A 24,211-nucleotide genomic window follows, 5' to 3' on the forward strand; every position below is an offset into this window, starting at 1 on the left:
AATGACTTTTGTGAGGATGGTTTTTAGCTGGGGTCACAGATCAGTTACAGAGTACTTGCTTTGCATGTTTAGGAGTTCAGTTTGGATCCCCACCACCCACTTTTAAAAAAAACCCTGAGTTTGGTGGAGAATGCCTATAATCCCAGAGCTGGGAAGTGGAGGCAGGGGGTTCATTGGCCAGTCTAGTGGAAGACCCTGTCTCAAAAAGAAAGGAGGGGACCAATCAAAGAAGATGCCCACTGTTGACCTCTGCCTGCCATATGCACACAAATGGATGAGTGTATCTTTATACATGGATGCACACACATGTGTACATACATGTGCACACACATAATATATGTGTGGGAAAAGCACAAGGGACAGTGGGCTTCTTAGAGATGGCAACTCTGGCTAGAAGTCAGGTGGGGAGTCGAACGCAAAGGTAGCTACTGCAGTTTGAGAGAGCGGAGCAAATGGGGCTACTGCAGAAGAGTCCTGGACCCCAGTGCAGGTCACTCCCCCTCGGGGAGGTAAGAAGAAGACAGGGAAACCCAACAAAACAGAGAGGGCAAGGATTCTGCCATGATCTGAACATGTTTCCCAGAAGTCTCTGAAGTACGATTAATAAAAAAAGAAATTAAGAAGATCCAAAAAGCAAAACAGTCAGCCACTGGCTCTGACCTTGACCTCAGTCTGAAATGGTGATCCTGCCTCCAGGAATCTCAGAATGAGACTGCGACTGTGAGCTGTCTTCTCCCATTTTATAACCCTCTCTAGCACTGGAATTAAAGGTGTCCACCACTGGGATTAAAGGCATGCAGTCCTGGTTTCTATGGCAAACTAGTGTGGCTACTGGGATTAAAGGGGTGTGTTATTACAGCCTGGTCTGTAAGACTGACTAGGGTGGCTGTTTTACTCTCTGATCTCCAGGCAAGCTTTATTTATTACAATACAAATGAAATGCCACTACAAGTTCCCCTATTGGAGACATAATCCTCAAATTCACATGTGAATGGCACTTATAGGTGGAGCCTTCACAAGGGTGACATGAGGTCCTGGGGATTGAGAGCAACATGGCAGCTTTTTATAGAAAAAGAATCTTTGTCCCGTGATGGTCTGGGTCATATTAGGATGCAGCAAGAAGCCCCTCACCAACGCTGAGCAGATGGATGTTCCATGCTCTTAGACTTTCTAGCCTCCAGCACAGCCGTGAGCCAAAAAAATTGCTATTATTCATAAAGTATCCATTTGGGGTGTTTTGTGACAGCAACTGGAAAGAAGCTAAGATGGGTCAGCTTCCTGGGGAGTAGAACTGGAGAGAAGACCAGACATTCATCACATGTCCCAGCTTTAACTGTGATCATCAGCCTCTTATCCAGTCCTACCAATTCTTGCCAAATTGCAGAAAGCCCCTGGCAAGCCCACATCTGTCATCTGTCAAAACAAGCCAGGTGTAATTCCATACTACCAGACTACAAGGAGTTTACCGACTGTGTCTGTTGTTCTCTTCTTTAAGAAAACCAACCAACCCCTGAGCAGAAAACCAAGCAATTCCTAAGCACAGAATCCATCCAGTCTCTGAGCTTGTCCAAACTCAGGAATTGAAATCTGACCAATTCCCACCCTGAAAATCCTCTCCCTGGAAAAACTCCATCCCTAAGAAGCCCTACATAAGCTCTGCACCCTTTTCAGTTTGCCGCTGCCTCACCATGGAGGCGGCCATGTTCTTGGATTCTTCCCTACCAGTAAATCTCTTGAAAAAGGTTTGGGTAATAACTTCCTTTTGCAGGAACAGATAGGAGTAGAATGGAACTGTAACACTTTCTCTTGGGAAACATTACCCTAGAGAAGCAAAGTTTTAAAGCTCCAGGGAACCTGAACAGAACTGTAAGGACTTTGCTGGGGAAACCCTCCCCTGCAGGGGCAGAGTTGTTCACTGGGGAAACTGTTCCCTGCAGCAGGACTGTAAACTGCTAAGTTTAAGGTGACTTTGTGGTATTCCTTGGCTCCCGATTGCCAGAATACTTTTCAATCCGAGTGGCAATGCTCAACAAACAGCACACCTGAAAGTTCTAGAACTAAAAGAAGAAAACACACTTAAGAGGAGTAAATGTCAGAAAATAAACTGAGGGCTGAAATCAATAAAATAGAAACAAAGAGAACAATACAAAGAATCAATGAAACAGAGTTGGTTCTTGGAAAAAAATCAACAAGATAGACAAACCCTTATTCAAACTAACTAAAAGGCAGAGATTTTTTTGGATTTTCTCTAATCCAAATGAACAAGATTAGAAACAAAAAGGAGAAACGAAAAGTCAATGAAATGATCCCTAGTGATAACCTGCTCTACTCATAGACAGGAGCCCAGAATCGTCATCAGAGAGGCTTCATCCAGCACCTGCTGGAAACAGACACAGAGACCCACAGCCAAACATCAGGTGGAGCTCTGAGAATTCTGAGGAAGAGGGGAGGAAGGATTGTAGGAACCAGAGGGGTCAAGAATATCACGAGAAACCCCACAGAATCAATTAACCTGGGCTCATAGGGGCTCGGAGATGAACTGATAATCAGCGAACCCTGTATACTTTGGTTTTCTTGAGGGACACCTAACAGTAGGAGCAGGACTGTCTCTGACTCTTTGATTATTTTTGGGACTCTTCCTCCTGCTGGGTTGCCTCGTCCAGCCTTCATACGAGGGGAAGGGGCTAGTCTTACCAGAACCTGATAAGCCACCTTTGGTTGATATCCATGGGTTGACTGCCCTTTTCTGAAGAGAAATGAAGGAGGAATGAATGGGACATGGGGAGTAATGGAAGAACTTGGAAGGGAAGAAGGAGGGGAAACTGAGGCTGGGATGTAATATATGAGAGAAAAATAAGAAAAATGCTAGGCACTTGGGCCTCAAAGCAGGGTGTGCACTCATGTGCTTAAAAGAATCAGATATGAAGTAGCAGAAAGCTACACAGCCCCAAAGAAACCAAAGGGAAAACGGGAAACTATGGGCTTCGCTCACGCAAATCTGCCGCTTTAGAAGACAGAGCGATGCATAGAATGCTGTGTGTTATGGGGAATCACATACGATGAAATACCTGACTAGAACAGTCTTACAAAGACAAAAGAAGTTGAATCCATCATTTCAGTTCTCAAAACACAATCATGATACACAATGGTCTCATCGGCAAATCACACCTCTGTCTAATAAAGAACACCAAGGGCATCTAACGTCTTCCCGAAGATGGAAGAGCAGGGACTTCATTGCTAGAGTTTCTATTCTGTATTAAAGACCACAACCAAAATCCACACGGGGCTGAAGGACTTTATTTCTTCTCACAACTCCCAGATTACCCCAGCGCACTTACCTTGACTGAGAGGCTCTCAGCCATGGTTGGGGTTTGCCCTTGACTATTTCTAGGTATTTTGCTCATCAATGTTGAGGGATTCTATTAGCGTCTAGTGGTAGAGGCAGGGGGTACTAGCAATTACCACGCAGCGGGCAGGGACACTTCCCTCCCCAAATACTGAGGCCCGATCCGCTGAGTATGTACACAATGTGAGTATCCCAGCTATCTGCTTCTGTAACATGCTCACGATGATCTAAAACCTCTCAGCAGGCCTCCTTTCTTACCTTGTCGGTGTGGGCATTAAACCTTTAACACAAGTAGGGAGAGACATTCACGATCCAAAAGAGGCACCAAAGCTGAGGAATGCTGTCTTAGAGAAATAACGGTCTACGTTCATAGAACAGCCTACACAAGAATATTTATAGCAACCAAACAGCTCTCAGTGGGTGAACAGATCCACTGTGGTAGCTCCATACAATAGAATACGACTCAGCCCAACCGCCAAGTTGTTGTGCCAAGAGAAAGATGTGAATATAGAAAGTTTAAAGATTGTGGAGTTCCACTTATTCTCAAAAAGAGAAAACCATAGTGACAGAGACTAGATCATTGGTTTCCAGGAGGCATTAGAAAAGGGAAACAAGAATTATAAATCCATAGTAGAATCCTATTTTTAAGAAAGGTTGCCCAGGCGGTGGTGGCGTACACCTTTAATCCCAGCAATCAGGAGGCAGAGGCAGGTGAATCTCTGTGAGTTTGAAGCCAGCTTGGTCTACAAGAGCTAGTTCCAGGACAGGCTCTGGCTCCAAGGCTACAGAGAAACCCTGTCTCAACAAACAAAAAAAAAAAAAAAAAAAAAAAAAAGTTCTAAGACAACCGGGTATAGAGTAAGGACACTGTCTCAAAACAAAACAAAAAACTGTAGTGCTTTGAAAACTTCCTATAGTGACGTTTTATTTATGTTTTAATAAACAAAACTTGTCTAAAGATCAGAAAGGCAAGCTAAGCCACTAGAGGTCAGACAGTGGTGGCTCACACCTTTAATCCCAGGATTTGAAAGACAGGCAGATGGATCTCTGTGAGTTCAAGACCACCCTGGGCTACCCAAGATCAGTGCAGAAACAAATCCAGGTGGTGGTGGCTCACACCTTTAATTCCAGTACCAGGGAGTCACACACCTTTAATCCCAGCACTAGAGGGAATATAAAATGGAAGGAGAGAGAGGCTTAGTCTGCAGTTACCCAGCCTTGGTAGAGGTAAGACTTCTCTAATGGCTTGGTTGCTTTGCTTTTCTGGTTTTCAGGTTGAACCCCAATGTCTGGTTCTGTGTTTTTATTACTCATGCTACAACCTCCCCTCAGAGATGTAGACATTCTGACACCACAGAGCGAAGCGTCACTCACCAGCTTGGGTGGCACTGCTGTGAACACATCTGTGGTGCTACCAGCTGTTGAAAAGCTTAACAATGCACTTGCGTGTGCAATGCACTTGCGTGTGCTTCATAGTGCTTTATACTAGTGAACATGTCCTGTGTGTGGTACCAATCTGAACACTGGCTAGACTGTACATTATCACTTTGTAGAGCCTTCCCTCTGACAGAAGAAGTTGATAGTAAAATCCTTTTGCCAGCCACAGACACAGGCCTTTCCCTCTAGCACCTGAGTGTGTCTGGGTCAGCCCTGCACTCAACAACACGGACAGAATGAGTATCCAATAGCTTCTGCATCCCATTTCATGCTCTGGGCCCTCTGTTTTGAAATGGCAAACTTCAAGCTGAAATGCCCACGTTCTCAGAATACAAGCCTTGGCTTCTTCCCTCTTGGGCTCTCACAACTGTGTGGTTTCCCCCTCCATTATACAGTCTGCCTGCTGGTATAATATTATACAATCTGCCTGCTGGTATAATTATCCGGTCATGTGTCTCACTCCTTGACCACAACATGATCAAAAAGTTGTAACTCATGCATCTTGGAATGCCCCACTGTGTCCATTGCCAGTATCTGGGCCCCATGTGCATTTGTGAAAACAAGGAGTTCGAGAGCCATGGGTCCCAGGAGTGTAGGCCCACTGGGACCCACAATGGGAGGAGGGGGAACTGCCTGCAATTTATGACAAGCCGGTGGCCTACATACATAGCCCGAGCTGCATAATAAGCTGGGAGATGAAGCAAATGGACCAAGTTGGCCTATGGTGTCAGAGAAGATGAACAAAGCTTATTAACACACGGGAAGATCAGCGTGAGCACAAAACAGCTTCCCCAGCAGCAACCCAGTTCTCTCACTGTGATGAAGTGGTCTGCCTCTGGCCTCAGCCTTCAGCCGCTTGGGATCCCCATCCCTGCCTTGGAAAATTGATGGGCGAAGGTGCGCTCTCCCGGTTTAAGGCATTTCTGTCAGCGTTAGCAAGAAAATACCAGCTTTGAGAATTCTCAGGGCATTCCCTACAACAGGAGAGTGGCTTAAATTGGACCAGACTGGAGCAACGCCTACCTCTGAGCTGCCTAGTTCCCATCCAGTCCCCTCCAGCTCAGGTAAGGCAGTCTTAACCTTATTTAACCCAAAAGGGAAGGCAGGGCTGTGTCAGTTTTAGTGTCGTTTTATTTGACCATCTGAAGGAACTGGTCCTTATTCAAGTTTATTGTCCAAACTATCTGGAGATGTGTCTTCACTTAAAGCCCCAACCTGTCCATTCCAGCAGTGGCAGGTGGGGACGGAGTTCACGGCTAGTTTGCTAGTTCTCTCTCTAACACCATGTGCTGAGGTAGAGAGGATTTCTCTTCAGCGTGGGCCACGTGCTGGTGTCATGGTTGATCAAACACACAGGAGTTGACAAAAGGCAGGGACAGCCCCCAGAGCAGCCTGCTGTCTGCCTTTCTGATAGGCCTGGACACAGATGTATCCTGGTCTCCAGAAGACAGAAAACGAAAAGCACAGAAAGCGAAATCAATAAACATGAAGCGAGATGAGAGAAAGCTCAGGAGACTGGGGCCATGTTTTCTGACCCAGTGAATGTTCTGGACAGCAGGAGATCTGAGCCCTGCTGTGTCTAAGCACCAAGTAGGAATGACAGGGAGAGAGTTCCCCAGTCCTGGTGTCACACAGCTGGCTTGTGGCTGCAGACACACTCTCCACCTTGTAGAGTTTACCGCATTTGCAGGAGGGAGCAAATTCAGCAAGCTAGCCATGCAGGCTGGGCTACACCCCCAGGGGCTCCCACATAACCTGCTGCGCAAGCTGACTATGACAGCCCGGATCTTAAATGTCCCTCAAAGGTCCCCATCTTAGAAGCTTCATCTTCAATTTGAAACTTTTAAGAGACAAGGTGCGGTGGCACGTCTTCTAGTCACTAGCAAGCACCCTTGGCATACTGGGTAGCGGGGCTCTTCTGTCTATCCAGCATCTTAGCACAGAGACGATGGTTTTGCTCTATTACCCAGTTTCCCAAAGCAGGGCACGCACCCAATCCTGGACCAAAACCTTTGGAACCATAAGCCAAAATAGAGCTTTAGCCTCTTTTATACCCATCCATTTTGTGGCACTGGGGATCAAAATGAGGGCCTCTCGCATTATAGGCCAGTGTCCTAACAATGAGCTTTATATACCCCAGCTTTTGGATGATGGGCCTGCACCACTGTAGCCACTAGTCTTCTCTCTATAAGTTGCTTAGTTGGATTATTTGTTATAGCCACAGAAATCTGATCTACACATTGACTGAAAAGCATACATCAAAGCTGGAGACTTGTGGATAAACGCTCAGCTCAGTCAGGCTCCTTTCCTGAAGTGTTTTACTCCAGAATCAGACTGATTCCAACTTAACTTATTGCCATTCCTGATTTTCCACCGTCTTTGGCTTCTTGTTCATCCTCTTGGGTTTATGGGTGCCCAATTACCGCAGCACCATTTGGGGAAGAGGCTGTTGGGTTTGCTGTTGCCATTTTAGCAAACCAGGTGGCCCTATTTGTGTACATGTTTCATGTTTCTGCAGTCCCTGGCATGAGCCACTGAGTTGTGTGTGCACGCATCTACCAACAATGCAGTTTTGATTTCTCTAATTACAATAGTTGGAACTGTTTTGACTGATGCCTCCAACTTCATTTGCTTTTCAAGATCTGTCAGCCTTTTCTAGGTACTTGACATCACTTAAAATTTTCAGGATGATTCTGCTCCCAGCACTAAGAGATCCTTCAATAAGAATTATGTTAAACCCGTATATCACGATAAAAAGAACTTAAATGTTTACTGTGTAGAGGCTTCTAGTTGATGATTCTCTCCATTTGTATGGACCTACTTTGATTTGATTCATTAGCATTTCAATCAGTCCCACACATTAAAGCCCCATACATTTTGGTAGATTTATCACTAGACTGTGTGTGTGTGTGCACTTTAGTATACTGTACATTTAAAATGTATTTAGAAATTCAGTGTTCAGGTGTTCATTACTAGTATTCAAAAATAATATCAGTATTTTCATGTTGACCTTGTATCCATAACTTTGAAGGACTCAATTTTTAGTTCCAACAATTAATTTCTTTCTTTCTTGTTTTTCTCCCCTTGTGTCTTGTTTTGAAACACCTTACAGGTGAGTCTGACTGTTTGACACCGTGGCACAACATTGCCATCCACAGAGCAGCAAAGCTTATACTTGACAAGGGTGCAATCTATCCATCTATCACATATCTATATACCATACCATACCATATGAAACCAAAAACCCATAAACTTTTAAGTAAGTGTACCATTTTAGTGTTGGGTACGTTATGGCCATCCCAGGCACATACAGCATGTGGCTGTCAGTTGGACACACCTGCTAGTATTTTTTTAAACAGATAAGCAAGCACACCATACGTATGTCAACACTTGCTTTTCTTCTTCTCTTGTCCAAAAGGATACAGTTTGTATTTTTCTGTTTCTTGCCTTACTGCACTGGCTTCTAGAAAACAAAATCCAGGTTACTGTCTTTGTAGACTGCCTCCTTGGACCTTTTAGTAAGCAGTGCCTCTTCTTCTTACTCCTCTCCCTCCTCCTCCCGCTCCGCTTGCTCTTCCTCATGCTGCTGCTGCAGTGTGCAGTAGCCTTTTCCAGATTTTGAGGTTTTTTTTTTTTTTTTTTTTGCTTTATTTTTCAACAGTTCTGGAATATGAAGCTTCCCGAGAGCCCAGAAGACTCTACACATGCTACGCCCTGGGTCAGCTCTTCCAGCTGGTTTGTCTTCTGATGTCTCTTTTAAGTGACTTCTTACATTATAAGAAATGATGGGCATGAGAAAGTCTGACTCTTCATACAACCTGGGTCTTTTACTTTGAAAGGCAGGCTAGTCTTGTTCCCATAATTGCTCCTAGTCTTGTTATTCACTGCTTTCTGCTCTGTGAGAGCCCTTCCTGGTGTCATCTATTAATCAGACAGGTGTGTGTGTGGTGGGGGGAGGCTGTGCTTAGCTGTCCTTCTCATCCGCTGAGGCTTCAGAATACAAGTTGTCTTGTCCCTGTCCAATCTCTAACAGTCCAGAAGGGACCAAAAAATGTAGAAAGACCTCGCCAAAGTTGGAAAGACTGCACCAGGAGACTGAGAGGGACAGCAATTGCTTAGCCTTTATGTGGACTACTTTTTCCCTGATATTTTAGTCTAAAAACAATCCACTTTCTTTTCTTCCTCTGTCCCTCCCTTCCTCCCTCTTCTCCTTTCTCCCCGCCTGCTAATGAGTCCCTCCTCCTTCCCACCGCATGCTATAATTGGTATTCTGGTGGGTAGTTTTATTTCTTTTTCTTTAATGGACACCTAACCAGAAGCAAGCCACTAAAATTTAGTAAGGACAGAAGGAAGAGTTAGTTCATCGAGTGTAGAGAGCAGAAGTCACGAACTCTCAATAAATCCCGTTATTACTCAGGGTGCAGATGTGGCAGGTGGTGAGCAGGTGCTGGGGTTTGCCGCCTCGTCAGCCACCCAGTGCGACTTTTCCCATAACGGTAGCTCTGGTGTCCCCTTATAGCTTTCTTCTGGGAAACGTGTGTTCTTCTAGATACAGGGCGACTGTGTGACTGTTTGCTAGGCTGCATGCACAGCAGCAGCACAGAAACCCGCTGATGGCTGTCTCCACCCACCCTCGGAGGGAGCGGGTGCAGAGGGGAGCTCCCTGTGCACTTCAGATCCTGCTCCCCATTTTACTGATGAAATGGCAAATGTCAGTCAGGCTCTCTTCCCTGATGACACTAAACTGTCTCTTAGCACCAAATGCTCCTCTCAGCTTCCTGTGCGTGATTCCCACCAAACACTTCTCAATTTTTGTCCCCAGTGATAGCCTCCCCTTGTGCCCTGTCTTCTAGAATTGCAACTTGAAATGAAATCTGCTCTGCACAGCTGTGCACAGAGGAAATGGGGGGACAGAGAACGCCAGGAGGCCTACCTCGTCACAGGTCCTGTGCCTGGCATGCTAGGGCAGATCCCCAGAGAGCTGAGCCTGCCATGCTTGGAGGAACGGCTCGCTGCATTTCCAAACATGAGGATCTCTGCCACCTAGCTGCTCTTCTGCTTAGCTGTTGATTTAGCTGTGTGACAATAAAGCGTCGAGGGAAGAACTGGCAGGATGGCCCCAAAACTGCTGTCATCTGTGTGCTGGTGTTCCCCTGGGTGATTTAGCACACACAGCCGGGTCTTCGTGCTGTTCATAGCAGAATGGCATTGGCCCCTTGCTCCTAAGCAGAGAGCTTTGTGAGGGGTCAGCTGAAGCAGAGAGTTCCACAGCAGAGCAGACCCTTGTTATAAGTCAAGAGACACCCTCCTTCTCTTCCCCAGACTTCTGGCTTAGAGACCACACTTTCAGAACAATTCTATGGTGACTATTCATGGCCACTCCCATTTGATTCCCTTCCAGAACTCCTGTCTAGATATCCACTCGAGACAACCAGGTCTTCCTGCCTGAAGGAGAACTAATCGCTACCTCGAGGCATCTCGAGGTCAGCTAGGGAGATGTGGGTGTGTCGGAATGGAGTACTCGGACACCTCCCCTGGCAAGGCCGTTGTCAGGGTTCCTGTTCTGGCATCAGCTTTCAGGCACACATCAGTGCACTTAAACTACTCTATAAACGGAAAACTCAGAACATACCTTGTCACGGCAACAACATTGGTAAGCACTCTGGAACCCACACAGCCAGCTAAATTTAATTTTCTGCAGAGATGTAGAGACTTAACCCTGATGTCACCTCCTCTGAGGAGTCCTCCCTAAATCCATGTTGTCTTAGAGACTGAGTGGTCCCCTATTATCAAATATCCCCCTCAAGCATTAGCTTACTCCATGGTTTTTTGCATATTTGGGGTACGCTGATGTCTCTAACTAGTCACCCAGGGCTATATAAAAGTGTTGTCATTTGCATCGGCAGTGCTTAGTGCAGAGCCCGACATATAACAGGTACTCACAAATACTTTAAAAGTGGGATTGTGGCCGGGCAGTGGTGGCCTATGCCTTTAATCCCAGCATTTAGGAAGCAGAGGCGGGTGGAGCTCTGCGAGTTTGAGGTCAGCCTGGTTTAAAGAGGGAGTTCCAGGACAGCAAAGGCTGTTACAAAGAGAAACACTGTCAAAAAAAAAAAAAAAAAAAGAAAAGAAAGAAAAAAAGAAAGAAAGAAAGAAAGAAAGAAAGAAAGAAAGAGAAAAAAGAAAAAAAAACAGAGGAAAAAAGTGGGATTGTAGCAAATACCCGCAACAGCTGGAAAATAACTAACTTCTCCCTGCCGGCTGTGGAGTCCAGGATCCCACCACCGTTCCTTGAATTTAAAGGTCCTGGGAGATGAAAAGTTAGGCCTCTGTTCCAGAGATCACTTCTGAAATTAACTTTTCACTGGGATGAGTACCCTCCACTGATTTGGAGATGTGGTTTAAGCACAGCCCTAAAGAGCTTTGTCACAACCACGTGTGAGAAGCCCCCTAGGTGTGATGAATGGGACCTTCCAGGGTCATAGGGAGATGGGAAGGAGAGAAAACCATTTATTTCTGGGAGTCAAGGTCTGACACTGATTTCTCCATCACCAGTATCTGTGTTCCTTCTGAGAGGCACAAGCCTGCAGACAAAATATCGCAAAGGAGCCAGACACTAAACCTTACTAGCCACATGATGGGAACTCAAGCCACTTTTGTTGAATAACCTTCTAAGGAAGTCCTAAGGGACTGCTGCGATCATGTGCACTCCCCTCTATGTGGCCCTTGATTGCAAGGAGTAGAGAAGAGCCTGGGGACAGAACAGTGGCTGAAGGCAGCGCTCCACCATCACAGTCCCTGACACTGTGACGTCATTGGCATCGACGGGAGTCAGAATACGGACTGGTTCGATTCATCCTGGACTGGATTTGGAAACTGCAGTCAAGCTCCCAATGAGAGCCCCTTTCTTCCTGTGTGGGAGGCTCAATCCCATGACCAACCCCAGATGACTGACTGGTGCCTTGGGCGTGTCTTCTGTGTGACATCCCCTAAAGGGCCCCCGCTTGAGAGGCAGAGAGAAAGCTTTGCCGATCAGATACTAGACACAGTCTCAAAGGCACAGAGCTGAGATGGGGTCCTGGGGGCTGAAAAGGGGCCACCTGCAAAAGAAAGCGCGGGTGCCTGAGAAGAGGTGTTTGCGAGTAACCATTGGTTGCTAGGTTTGGCTTAAACTGGCTACCTCCTACACACGTTGAGAAAGAGCAGTTAGAGAGCAGGAAAGAGGGAAAAACCCACCCCGCCCACTTGACAGGCACAAATTGATGCTTGCCAGAAGCCCGTAAGGGCGGGACAGTCCCCAGTGAATGCTCTGCTCAGAGGGTTAGTTGCCCTGATGAGTACCCTTTGGGAACCAAAGGTCACCTCTGAGCACAAAGGGACACAAAGGGCACCTGTGTGGACATACAGCGCCTTGCCCCATGCTGGATGCTGAATGGCTCAGTCACTTCTCCCTGGCTAGGCAGTGTGGGGGGATGGGGACCTTGGCGAGAAGTGAAGTGGAAAGAATCTTTGTGACAATGACAGTTTAAGAAACACTGGACAGTCAGCTTGTTGGGTGCTTCTGAGCTTTTGGGAGGGGTGCTGAGCAGCGAAGCCGTCATGTGGAAAATTTCCTTTCTCCTCAGCACAGCCCTTTCCAAGCAAAGGCACTGGCATTGTGTTCCCAGTGAAAGCCCTCATTCCTGACAGGATTCCATCAGGCTAGGAGAAAAATGCCTGCTTCTGGAAGAGGTTGACTTGGTAAATGTGGAAGGCTGAAGGGCCAGGTGGTGTCTGCCGCTAGGCGATGTCTGGTTTGAAGAAAGGCTCCGGGGTCTCTGGTTTCTTAGAACATCGATAGATGGGAAAAACAGTTGCATCTGGCCGGACTTGGTGGCAAAAAAATGTGTGAGAGGGAGGCCCTCTTCCCACATCTGCCCAAGTTCCTCTGCACCTGGGCCAGCACTAATGCCTTGTGGGTGGTATGGTGCTGAGGAAGCTTCCAGAAGCATTTGACCCTGCCAACTCACCATGATTTCTGTGCATTTGCTCAGCCTGGGTCTCACACCTGGAAGCTGTGCCCATCATCCTCAGGGGGCCCTGCACATGGTGCCAGGTGGATGGGAAACAGGAGCGATGTTTGTCTTGTCTCCTTAAGGCAAAGGGTCACCATCCCACCAGGGGACAGCTCCCCTCCCAGTCATGGTTGCCCGTTCATGGGAAGCCCTTACCAAAGGTCAGCAGTTTGGGAGCAGAAGTGCAAGGCTCCGTGAGAAGCAGGCCCCACTGGCTGTCTGTTGCTTTATTTTCTTATTTTCAAAGGCAGCTTGGTTCTTTTTACTGTTTTCTACGGGCCATGTGTTTTGATGTCAGGTTCTATTTACAGAAATGTCTGTCGCCACTGTTCTAGACAAGGTCTTACTTAGTCAGGCAAAATGAATTGGGCCCAAGTTGGAAGGTTGAACATGGGGAACATTCTGGGCACTCACTGCACCTTGCCAGCCAGGGAAGTGCGACTGCCTTGCTTCAAGGGTAGCACTACCTTTTGCCTCCTGAACTGGGGAGCAGTGGCAGCTCCTGGGAAGGGCCACTGTCCCATGAGCATCCTACTTCTTTTTCCAGCTTATCCAAGGGAGGCCTGGAGGTCTGGAAGGCGGTGGCCTTGAGAGGTTTTAGTCCCAGGGAGGCTCCTGATTTCCCAGATGGAAAACAAATGCTGCCTATCAGGTGTGTCAGGAACTTCACAGGTGCCAGAACAAAGTGAGGAGGAGTAAATGTCAGATTAGGGCATGATGGTCAAAGTTAGATGTCACTGAGAAACTGACCATTCTACAGTCAGTCATCCTGCATGGAGGTGTAGGTTCTAAAAGTGTCAGGACAAACCTGGTGGGAACAGGGACCAAAGAGTCTTCACAAGTACTGAAAGAGAAGGGGAAGTAGAACTGTTTGATTGATTAAGAGAGGGTATGAGTTACCTACACGCTGCTGGGACTGAACTGTTTGATTGAGAGAAGGTATGAGTTACATACATGCTGCTGGGACCAAAATAACCCACCAGAAGCAATCAGAGAGAGGAAAGGCTTATGCCTCGTGGCTTTCAAGGGTTTCAGCTCATAGTGGCGGGGAAGCATGGCCGCATTCATGGCAATGGGAGAGGGTGGTGGTGCCTGCTTACATCACAGGAAACCAGAAGCCAGGCTATAACCATTAAAGCCACTCCCCCAAATTCACCAGCTGAGTTTCACTTCCTGAAGGGTCCATAGCGTCCATAGTGCCTTTACCTGGGAGACAAGGGTTTCAAACATGAGTCTGTAGGTGACATTTTAGGTTTAAACCATAGCAGGGAGGGATTTTGAGCTTCACTGAGAAAGAGGAGGGCCCAGATGCCCTGGTTTGTCTAGGTCAGTCATGGCTTATGACTGTCATCTAAGCTAAATTTCCCTTTTACTTGCAAAATAAAATATCCAGGTTTGGATGACAGATTCTGCAATCATCCTTTTCCAAAGGTGGGGTGGAGTTAGGCACAGAAATGAATCTAGAAAATGAAATGTAAGACTTGGGGCACCTGAGTCCACTTGACAGAGCCTGAAGGAGAGAGAGCAGTGGAGAGGGCCGAGTAGATTCTCTCTGAGGTATGTTTGGCATCACAGGCTATAACCATGTCCAACCAAACATCGGCAGGGTGTGCTCGGGGTCATATGGGGCCTGGTGACAGCTTCAGGATAGAGAAAAGCCATCTACCATACCATCATTTTGAGGCCGTTGGAGGGGAAGATTGTGACAGGAGCCTAAAGAGGGGACTGGGATGAGTATAGACTTGCTCAGATGTGAGCTGGGGTAGCCCCAGGGAGTGGTCAGTAGAGCCAGGAGTAGGCAGCTTTCTAGAATGGCGACCACCATGACCTGGAAGGACTAACGTAGTCAAGACCCCAAACTGATGAAAAGACAGGGAAGCAAGAGGAGGCAATCAAGCAGCAGCGAGGACAAGTGATTTGTAGAATCTAGGTATCTTTTCTGCTCCAGCAGTGCTGGGGAAAGGCCGCAAGCCCCTCACCTCTGTCTCTCCACTCAGGGCCCCATTCCCAGCGCTTTCAAGGCTGAAGTGGTAGGAGCAGCCCCAGTAATATCGCACTGGCCTCGATCCTACTTGGCGTATGGGGTCACAGAGTCACAGTCACTCTCCTGTCCCATGGCATCCTCAGCTGGGTGAGAAACTTCCTGGTGTGCCAGAGCATTTGTCTGTGATCAGAAGAAGCAGGAGGGAGAGGATGCTGACACACAGCTAGTTAGCAGGAAAATGGAGGCCTGATTGATCTCACAGTGACAATCTGCATTTGGACAGTCGTGTTCTAGACTGAACAGCTGTCCTTTAATGTTCTGGTGTGTGATGGAGTTTCTTACACATCTGATAGGACAGAAGAGGATGTGACTGACAAACCAGGAGGACATAACCCCAAGCCAATCATAACTGTGTCTTGTGTCCATCAAACCTTGGATTCCTGTATGTTCTCTTAAGGTGTTGTGGGGAGGGGGCACTGGGAGCGGGGCTTTTCTGTAGGTCCTCTTACCACACTGGCTATGCCAGGGAGCAGCTAAAGGATTCAGAGATCTTGACTTTCCCCTCCCTGCTTGCTTATTCTGATCATGGGCAGAGGCTCTGGCTTTGACCATCTGGAGTCCCACCGACTACTTCTGATTCTTCCAGGGGAATTTGAATCTGGCATAGCTATATGCTTCTCTGTGCTCATCTCTTCTATCTTCTCGGAGCTCCGTGTATGGAACACTTTCACGGGTTAGACTAAAGTACCTGTGAAGTGGGATGCCCCTCTGCATGCTGTGAATATGTTTTATTACCACTGGTTAATAAAGAAGCCCCTTTGGCCTATGGCAGGGCAGACTAGAGCTTGGTGGGAAATCCAAACAGATACAGGGAGAAAGAAGGCAGAGTCAGGGGAAACACCAGCAGCTACCAGAGAAGCAAAATGTGATGTAACAAGCCATGAGCCTTATGATAAAATATAGAACAATAGAAATGGGTTAATTTAAAAGTAAGAGCTTGTTAGTACTAAGCCTGAGCCACCTGCCAAACTTTTATAATTAATATAAGGCTCTGAGTGTTTGTTTGGGAACTGGAGGGCAGGAGAGAAACCTCCAGTTACATACCTGTCCTCTGGTTTCAGTAATGGTTGAACAACATGCATGGAAAAGTAGTATCATCATACCATAATTGGTCCACCCCCTCCCCCCACATGCGGGTGTGTGTGTGTGGGGGGATGTGTATGGGAGGCTGTGTGTTGAAAGTGCACTACTCCACTACCACAATCCATACAGTGAAGTTTCCCAAATTTGGGGGAAATTAGAAGGCTCAGAAGATCCCAGGTGCAGTGAATGAGCATTACCCTGGGAACATCACCTTCTTGGCCACAGTTTCCCCCAACAAGTAAACATTTGTGGCTTTGTTGTTGTTGCTTTTGGCCTCCAACAAATTTTTATGAGGTGAAGTATTTTGAAATTTATAAAAGGGAGTAATGAATATGAAGTGTTAAATTGGGGTGGGAGAAGAGAGGGCAGGATAGAGGAGGGAGTGTGGAGAGGGGTAAATAACACTAGGGACCTTTCAAAGAACTCATATAGAAACCTACTCTAGAAGCTTTATCAAAATACATATATGTACATATATGTGTGCGAATGTGTGTGTATTCATACATGCACACACACATATGTTCATAAAATGAGTTAAAATAGAATTACTCTAAAATGGGCTAACAATGTCCCTACTAGATACACTGTCTTACAAATAAAAAGCCCAGTGCCAGGAATCGGCTACTTATTTTGGAGTTGTTGGCCAATGAGGTCCCACAGACCTCAAATATTACAGGCTATCTCCAATACTCTTGGTCAACTCCAGAACTTGACAGTAAGACCTATTGCTAAAGAGACAACCACAATAAAGGAATATGAATATGTAGAAATCAAGCTGATACTAACATGGAAGCAGTATCCCTACTGGATAGATTTTATCATTCTGAAAGGCTCTATGCACACTAATCGAGCAGAAAAGTAATCATTAATGCTACCTAGCTGTGAATCTTGGGAGCTACAGTGATGATTAGCTTGGTAAGACATGTCTTATGGCTTAACAGTGGCAGGAACATTATAGAAGTAACCAACCACTTTTTGATTGAATTTAATCTCTACTCCATAAATTGAAACCGCACTTGGCCTGATAATGGGCCTAGGGACTACGGTTACACAAGTCACAGGCAGTAGCTGAAAATCTATTATTATTATTTTGCTAAATGGATGTACTATTAATTTGACTCCTAATGACTTATCATTACACATAGATCAGTGCATCCTCAACCTTCATCATAGAAGTTTCTATTTCACTTTTTATTACACATAGATGGTGATTAACATAGACCCACAACTGGCCAAGGTGCAGAGACTTTGGAAGGCTCAGCCCTGAATGGAACATCTATACCGCACTTCCTCTTTTCAAGGCTCAGAGATCATTGTAGCAGAGGCTATGGAAAGACTGTAAGAACCAGAGAGAGGGTGACTACAACCAAACAGTGTCTTCTGGGCACAGGAGGACAGCTGTGCATATGAACTCCCAGTGACTGTGACAGCACGGAAAAGACCTGCGCACACCCAGACCAAATCCGAGCAGGGAGAGGGGAGCTGGGTACAGATCCCTGCTGCTCAAGGAGCTACGGCAACTGAGAGCTGCTGGGGGGAGGAAAATTAGTTGCTTTTCTAAACACGGAGCCCCTCATAGGCTGCCCACATTTCTGTATTAGGTCACACTTCTAGGAATATTTGGGCAGCACAAATTGGACTTGATGGATTTTAATGGGGGACATAAAGTAAGGTGGGTAAAGAAGGGGGGCAGATTGGAGAAGAATTGAGAGATGGAGATGAATAAGGTCAAAATACATTGTTGAAATTCTCAGCTACACACACACACACACACACACACAATTTACTACAGATAAACTCCAAAGTACACTAGTGTGAACACACACTGGACAGCTGCTCAGGTATGTTCAAAACGACCTACTGTTTTGTTACACATATCCACAAAAAATCCTACACATTCCTGTCACACCCACATAGTGGCCTCTCATAGGTGACATGAAAGAAACCTCAATCTCTTGAAGAAAAAGTCACAAAGTAGTTTTGGTAGATATGAACTGAGCACATAATTTTGTTCAGTAAAACTCCTTTGATGAGGCCTGCTCAAATATCTTGAAGATACTGTAAAAACACTACAGACGACTCTCTCAGTTATTGTGGTCATACAGGCTGAAGAGCCACCAGGGAGGACACAAATACAGAGAGGCACCCACATTCCAGAGCATCTTGAGAAAGCCTGATTTTTATCCCACATCTAAATGTTTGTTTCTAACCAAGTGGACTAGAGAAGCCGGGCCGGCATGAGAAGCAACAGGTGACAGTTTGGGAGGAGGAGCCTTCAATTTGCTGCTTTCACCTACTTGTCTGAGACCAGAAGAAATCTAGAGAGGGACGTGGACCTGTAACCAGCAGGGTAATTAGAAGTGGGTCTGATGGTGTGGGCTCCTAAGCTTAGTGCTCAGTTCTTTAACCCACACCACCCACATAAGTTCCCAGAGAGGCTCATGGAGCAGGATGGAGGGGAACCCAGGAGCTTCTCCCTCCGAAGAAGGGTCGGGTGACCAAGTGAGGAGAAGAAGTGTCAAAGAGCAGATGGGAGAAGATGCCAGACAGGATGGAAGAGGCTCTGTGTGTGAACAGTGAATGATGCTGGTTAAAAGGTGAGTGTCACCGGGCAGTGGTGGCTCACACCTTTAGTCCCAGAACTCCGGAGGCAGAGGCAAGTGGATCTCTGTGAGTTCGAGGCCAGCCTGGTCTACAAGCGCTAGTTCCAGGACAGGTTGCAAAGCTATAGAGAAACCCTGTCACAACAAACAAACAAACAAACAAAAAACAAAACAAAAAACAAAAAAACAAGGGAGTGTCTACGACTCAAGGCTGCCTCAAGATCACAGGAAGCCAACCTGTACTTGAACAGACAGGCTAAGGGATGGAGCTCAGGGCAGGGAATAAAACCAGTGTGGAAGACCTGAGACCAGCAAGAGAGCTCAAGTGTCTGGATCTGTTGTGCCAAGTCATCCTGGACTCAGATGAACCAGGTCTCCCAGACCAACCCAACACTTGGAATCAGCAGCCCTTCTTTATTATAAAATAAATATCACTGAAAGTTTTATTTTTAAACAAAAAATAGACAGACCGAAAATATCACACCTTAGGCAAATGAGTTGAAAATCCCTTAGAGTGACATCCTATTTTTTTTCCCACCCATTTCTCAAGTCCGAAGACACCTGGTAAAGAGTCTGTATTTAGGTAAAGAAATGCAACTCCTGGTACATACGGTTTCCTGGTGGCACAGAATGGAAATGACATCATGGAAACACTGGTGTTCAAGGTCAGTCTGTACATTGCTAGGTGAAAACAGGAGGCTTAGTCACGGTGGAAACGCGTGTACGCCTCTGCCCTGATGAGCTGCTCTCCCCTCCAGTTTTACTAAAATCGCGCAGGGTGCTTGCCTGACCTCTTTGGGATCTCCTAGATGCGCAGCCTAAATATAGGTCATATCTCACCTCTGTCCATGCTATCTGGGAGGAAATAAAGTGATTGTTGCTGAGAAGAAAGGGAGTTTGTTTTGACTCAAGGACAAAGAGCCCATGACATGAGTTGACTGTCTCGGTGGTTGACACGAGAGGTCTAATTTGTGTGGCGTTCCCTCTGGTGGCGAAAGGGAAGACAAGGCCAACTGGGAAGGTGTGGGATCCTTTGTCTTAATTAAAAAATATAGTCGGAGACATGGAATTTGGCCAAGTCTCATAAATCTGCTACAAGAATTGAGACTGTCAGGTAAGTTTAAATAAAACCAACCAAACCCGCCGAGAATCATGTTGGCTCCTGCGAGTCGTCGACACCCACTTTCCTGTCACTTCTGTGTTCCACAGACGGTGGTTGTGCTCATTACCCAGCCACCCTCCCGCCAGCCACTGACAAGCATATCCCCATGGAGCAGAAAATTCAGAGATGATAAATCTACTCCCGCTTGTGAAACACGGAACTCTCCTCTGGGCAATCAGAATGCGAGGAGGCTTTAAGGCAATAAGGACTTATCTGATAACCTACCTTCATTAGCAAGGCCTGGTCCTCCCTGTCCGGACAGCGCCTCACGGCCAGCGCGAACTGCTCTAGTGCAACTGGAAGGGAAGAGAGAGAAAGGTGAGTGACCTCCCTGGGGACTGCCAGCACATCTGTGGGGAACCTTGTGTGGCAGAAACAAATGGCATGTTAGTCATGCTTGCTTAGGGACACGTAGAGTTCCCTGCCTGTCCACTGCATGGGCTGGGATCTGTGTGCAAAGACTTTCCCATGGTTACAAGGCCACTAGAGTCAGCTAACCTCCAGGGAAACCACCAGAAAGTCCTGGGTTCAGCCACGGCATGAGCCACCCTGAGAGACTATATACACTCTGTCCCTATTCCGGTGACTTCATGAAGGGAATCCCAACTCTGCCTTGGTATCTTTGATGTCAGCTTTCAGCCATGCTCTTCCACAGTGATTTCCACGCATTAGTTCACTGTGTGTGAAAACAGGACATGGCCCCAAATGTTGACCCAAGTAAGTCCCAGACTCCCCAATTGTATTTAACCATCTTTCCTCAACCAATTTGTCTGACAGAATGGTTAAGGGAATCACAAGATGGTTTACAAAAATGCTCTAATGGGTACTTAAATCATTTTGAATGTTTCTGTGCACGTTACAGTTTCCATAAAGTAACCCCCTCTTCTCTATACCAATGGCCAGTCTCTCACCAAAGTCTGCCTTGTGAGCACAATTTTTTAATCTAAATAAACACGGGAACACAGACTTTCTTCCTTGCACGCGGTTTTGACTATATTATTTCACTTTTTTTTTTTTTTTGTATTTTCGAGACAGGGTTTCTCCGTAGCTTTTTTGGTTCCTGTCCTGGAGCTAGCTCTTGTAGACCAGGCTGGCCTCGAACTCACAGAGATCCGCCTGCCTCTGTCTCCCGAGCGCAGGTGTCTCCCGAGCGCAGGGATTAAAGGCGTGCGCCACCACCGCCCAGCTTATTATTTCACTTTTAAAGATGTCCTGGCATCCCTGGACTCTAATCCTCTTCTGGTGACAGGGACTGAGACGTTTACTGTCTAACCCATCTAGATTGTCCTCTTACTGCTGGACTGAGGGCTGGGGTCACACTGCCAGCCCTTCACTGCTTTCTGCTGTCAATCATCCCAGACAAGTACGACATCTGAACCCCGCAGGCTCGCCCATCCAACCGGGCAAAGTAACAGACTACCTCAGGTTCCATCCTGACCTGCCCAAACCCTGTGTGAGTGGGCAGAAGTTTCTGATTTAAACCTGAAATATTGACCAGAGACCTCTGTTTAAATGCTTGGTCCCAGGGTGCTATTTTGGAAGATTCTAGAAATGTTTGGAGTTAGGGCTAGCTGGAGGAAGGAGACCAATAAAGGTGATTCCTGGCCCTGCCTCCCAACCCTACTCTCTGATTCCTGGTCTGTTGTGGTGAGAACAGCTCCTGCCCTACACTCCTGCCCCCATGGAAAGACCTGCCCTGCCAGCCCTTCCCTGCCATTGTAGACTGCAACCCTTTGACACAGTAAGCAGATGCTTCGTTCAGGTGGAACAGCTTCCTGATCTTTGTGTAGCTGTTGGAGTGAGAACATAGAGGGAGGCTGAAACTCCAGAACATCTGGCCACCTTAATAATTCCACGGGCTTCTTATCATAACTTGCATGCTTCTTGTGAGAGTAGAGAGAAGGGAAAAGTGAGGTCACTTGCTCACAGATGCCGTTGGCCATGTGCTCTGGGGACTTCAGGAACCTCTGAAACCTAGGACAGAAGCTATCATCTCCTTAAGCAGATCTTTGTGGCAGTTACCGGAAAAATCCAACCGTGCCTGTGGCCTGGAATGGGTGAGCATTCAAAAAAATGTACCTATCTGCACAAAGGATTCCATACTCTACTTTTGCAACATTCTCATATTTTACACGTCTATTTCTGGTATAGACCTAATTAATTCATCTGAAATGCCTAGTTACTATTTTAAAGCTATTTACATCTTTTCTTTGTTGCTTTAAAGGGCATAAACAACTTATCATTAAATCAAGATTGGGGTTTTCTTTTGAGCTAAACTTTAATGGTCCTTCAAGTTCTCCCCAGGTAAATGAAAAATGCTATTCTGAAATAGGAGTTTTGGGAGCAAAGAGATGCTATGCTTATCTATCCAGGGAATATGGACTTTGCTTCGAGCAGTTATGTCATGTTGATTAAGTGGTTAAGTGGGAGAGCAGGGAAAACTGAGGGTTCCTCTGAGATGACTCTGTCTACAGACAGTAAAATAGTGACCATCAACTTCAGCGTTGGTGAGGCTTCTAGTGAATGAATATAATAAAGTTTCTCTTGCAGAAAAAAAAATGTACCTAAATGTGCCTCCACCTGCTTAGGGCCGAAGACCAATAAACCAAAGGCAAGGCAAGACATTGGGGGCAGTCACTGCAGCAGGGGATTTCCTTACACACGAAGCGGCAGGCAGTGTGAACATTCACGCCGTACCATTTTGATTGACTTATTTATGAGTCGTGCGCTCTGATCCTCCAAGTTCACAGTAGGAACTGCTGAGAAGCCATCCCTACAAGTTTTCTGTGTGGTCCCCTTGGATACAGAAGAGTATTCATATATACATGTAAAATCTGTGGGGATTTTATTGATTAGCCAGACTGCCAATTAAGAGATTGGAGTGATTTTTTTTTTTTTTTTGGTTGTTCGAGACAAGGTTTCTCTGTGATTTTGGAGCCTGTCCTGGAACTAGCTCTTGTAGACCAGGCTGGTCTCGAACTCACAGAGATCCACCTGCCTCTGCCTCCCGAGTGCTGGGATTAAAGGCGTGCGCCACCACCGCCCGGCTGGAGTGATTTTGAGAGAACAAAATTCTCTTTTTCTTTCTCTCTGTGTGCATGTATAATGAATATAATATATATGTTATCTATCTATATATCTCAAAAGATACCTTCATCAGTTATTTGGATTAATCTAAAAATCATATCCCCATCAAGTATCCAATATCCATTCTGCTGCATGTGTTCAGAGGTTTTAAGTGTCAACAGATGAAGGTAAAATCTGAAAAAAAAAAAAAAACCTCACTTTACAGTACAGAGAGAGCTCATTAGTCAAAAGCCCTTGCTGTTATGGTGGATGACCCAAGTTAGGTTCCTAGCATCCCTGTCTGGTGACTCACAACCACCTGTTGCTCCAGCTCCAGGGATCTGACACCTTGCCCACGTGTGGTACATACTCACACAGAACACACAGATATACCCGACTTGAAAAACAAAACTAAAAACATTCTTAAAACTTTGCTTTAAAATTACCTTGTGGTCTCTCCCTATTTAACACTCTATGCCACTTTAGGCCAGTATTAAAGCATGTTAAATTATCATATCTGTCAATGGATGTTTCTCTTTTTTTCCCTTTGCTTCTCAGGTTTCTGAGCAAAAGCCACCAGAGCATTATGTTTTCTCTGCAAATAAAAGCCTGTAAGTCCTCAGCAGGGAGAGAGGGAAATTCATGGAGAGAGGACACAGCGCCATTTCTCCTCTCGGCATTGGGGATCTACAATAAGTTAAAAATGAAGTTTTTATCTCTGGTGATTTATCAAGCTCAAGATCTCACAAAAGATAAACAGATGCTCCAAAGAAAGAATACATCATCTTAATGTTTCATTTTGACACTCTGGGTATCTAAAAAGCACATATCTCCAACAGCTCCTCTCTAAAAACATAATAGTTTCCATGATTTACACATTTAATATTTGTTTTAAGACACACTGAACTGAGAACATGTCAGGAAGGGCCACCGAAGACAATGGTCAGACTCGAAACACACAGATTATTTATAGACAAAAGCTCAAGGACTGAAAGAAAATCTGGTTGTCAACAGACAGTTGCTTTTGCAACTTTTTTTTTCTGTCTAGTTCATTTTGGTTTTTGTGTGGGTGGCTCATGTGAACTCAAAGGTTATTTGCTAAGTGTTTTGGAGACTAGAATATGCTGCCCTTTAAAACTCATGCTTAAGTGTGTGCTCCTGGCAAAAATGTCTAACTTTACAGTGCACAACGGGGTAATAGTGCTTTAATATAACATCATATCCAGAATTGCCATGGTGAGACAAAGAGTTTCTGCATGTCTATTTTTATTGGTGGTGTAGAAGTCTTAATCTTTTTTTTTAAAAAAAGATTTTGAATGTATTGCACATGTATTTGTTCATGCATGCAGGTGTGCCTATGCGTGTGTGTGTGTGTGTGTGCATGCATACATGGCTGCATGCACACTGCAGCCAGAG

At 45.9% G+C, this 24,211-nt stretch overlaps 1 protein-coding gene across 1 annotated transcript in view; it reads right to left on the reverse strand.

The window, feature by feature from the left end:
• Nucleotides 1–24,211, reverse strand: part of Acoxl (acyl-CoA oxidase like) — a 296,568-nt gene that overhangs the window by 22,622 nt on the left and 249,735 nt on the right. The window contains exon 17 of the mRNA XM_057781242.1: nucleotides 19,955–20,025. Coding sequence (XP_057637225.1) covers nucleotides 19,955–20,025 — 71 coding nt within the window. The remainder of the gene's footprint in view (nucleotides 1–19,954; nucleotides 20,026–24,211) is intronic.

Source organism: Chionomys nivalis, chromosome 9 (assembly GCF_950005125.1).
Source record: "Chionomys nivalis chromosome 9, mChiNiv1.1, whole genome shotgun sequence".
NCBI classification, from domain to species: Eukaryota; Metazoa; Chordata; class Mammalia; order Rodentia; family Cricetidae; genus Chionomys; species Chionomys nivalis.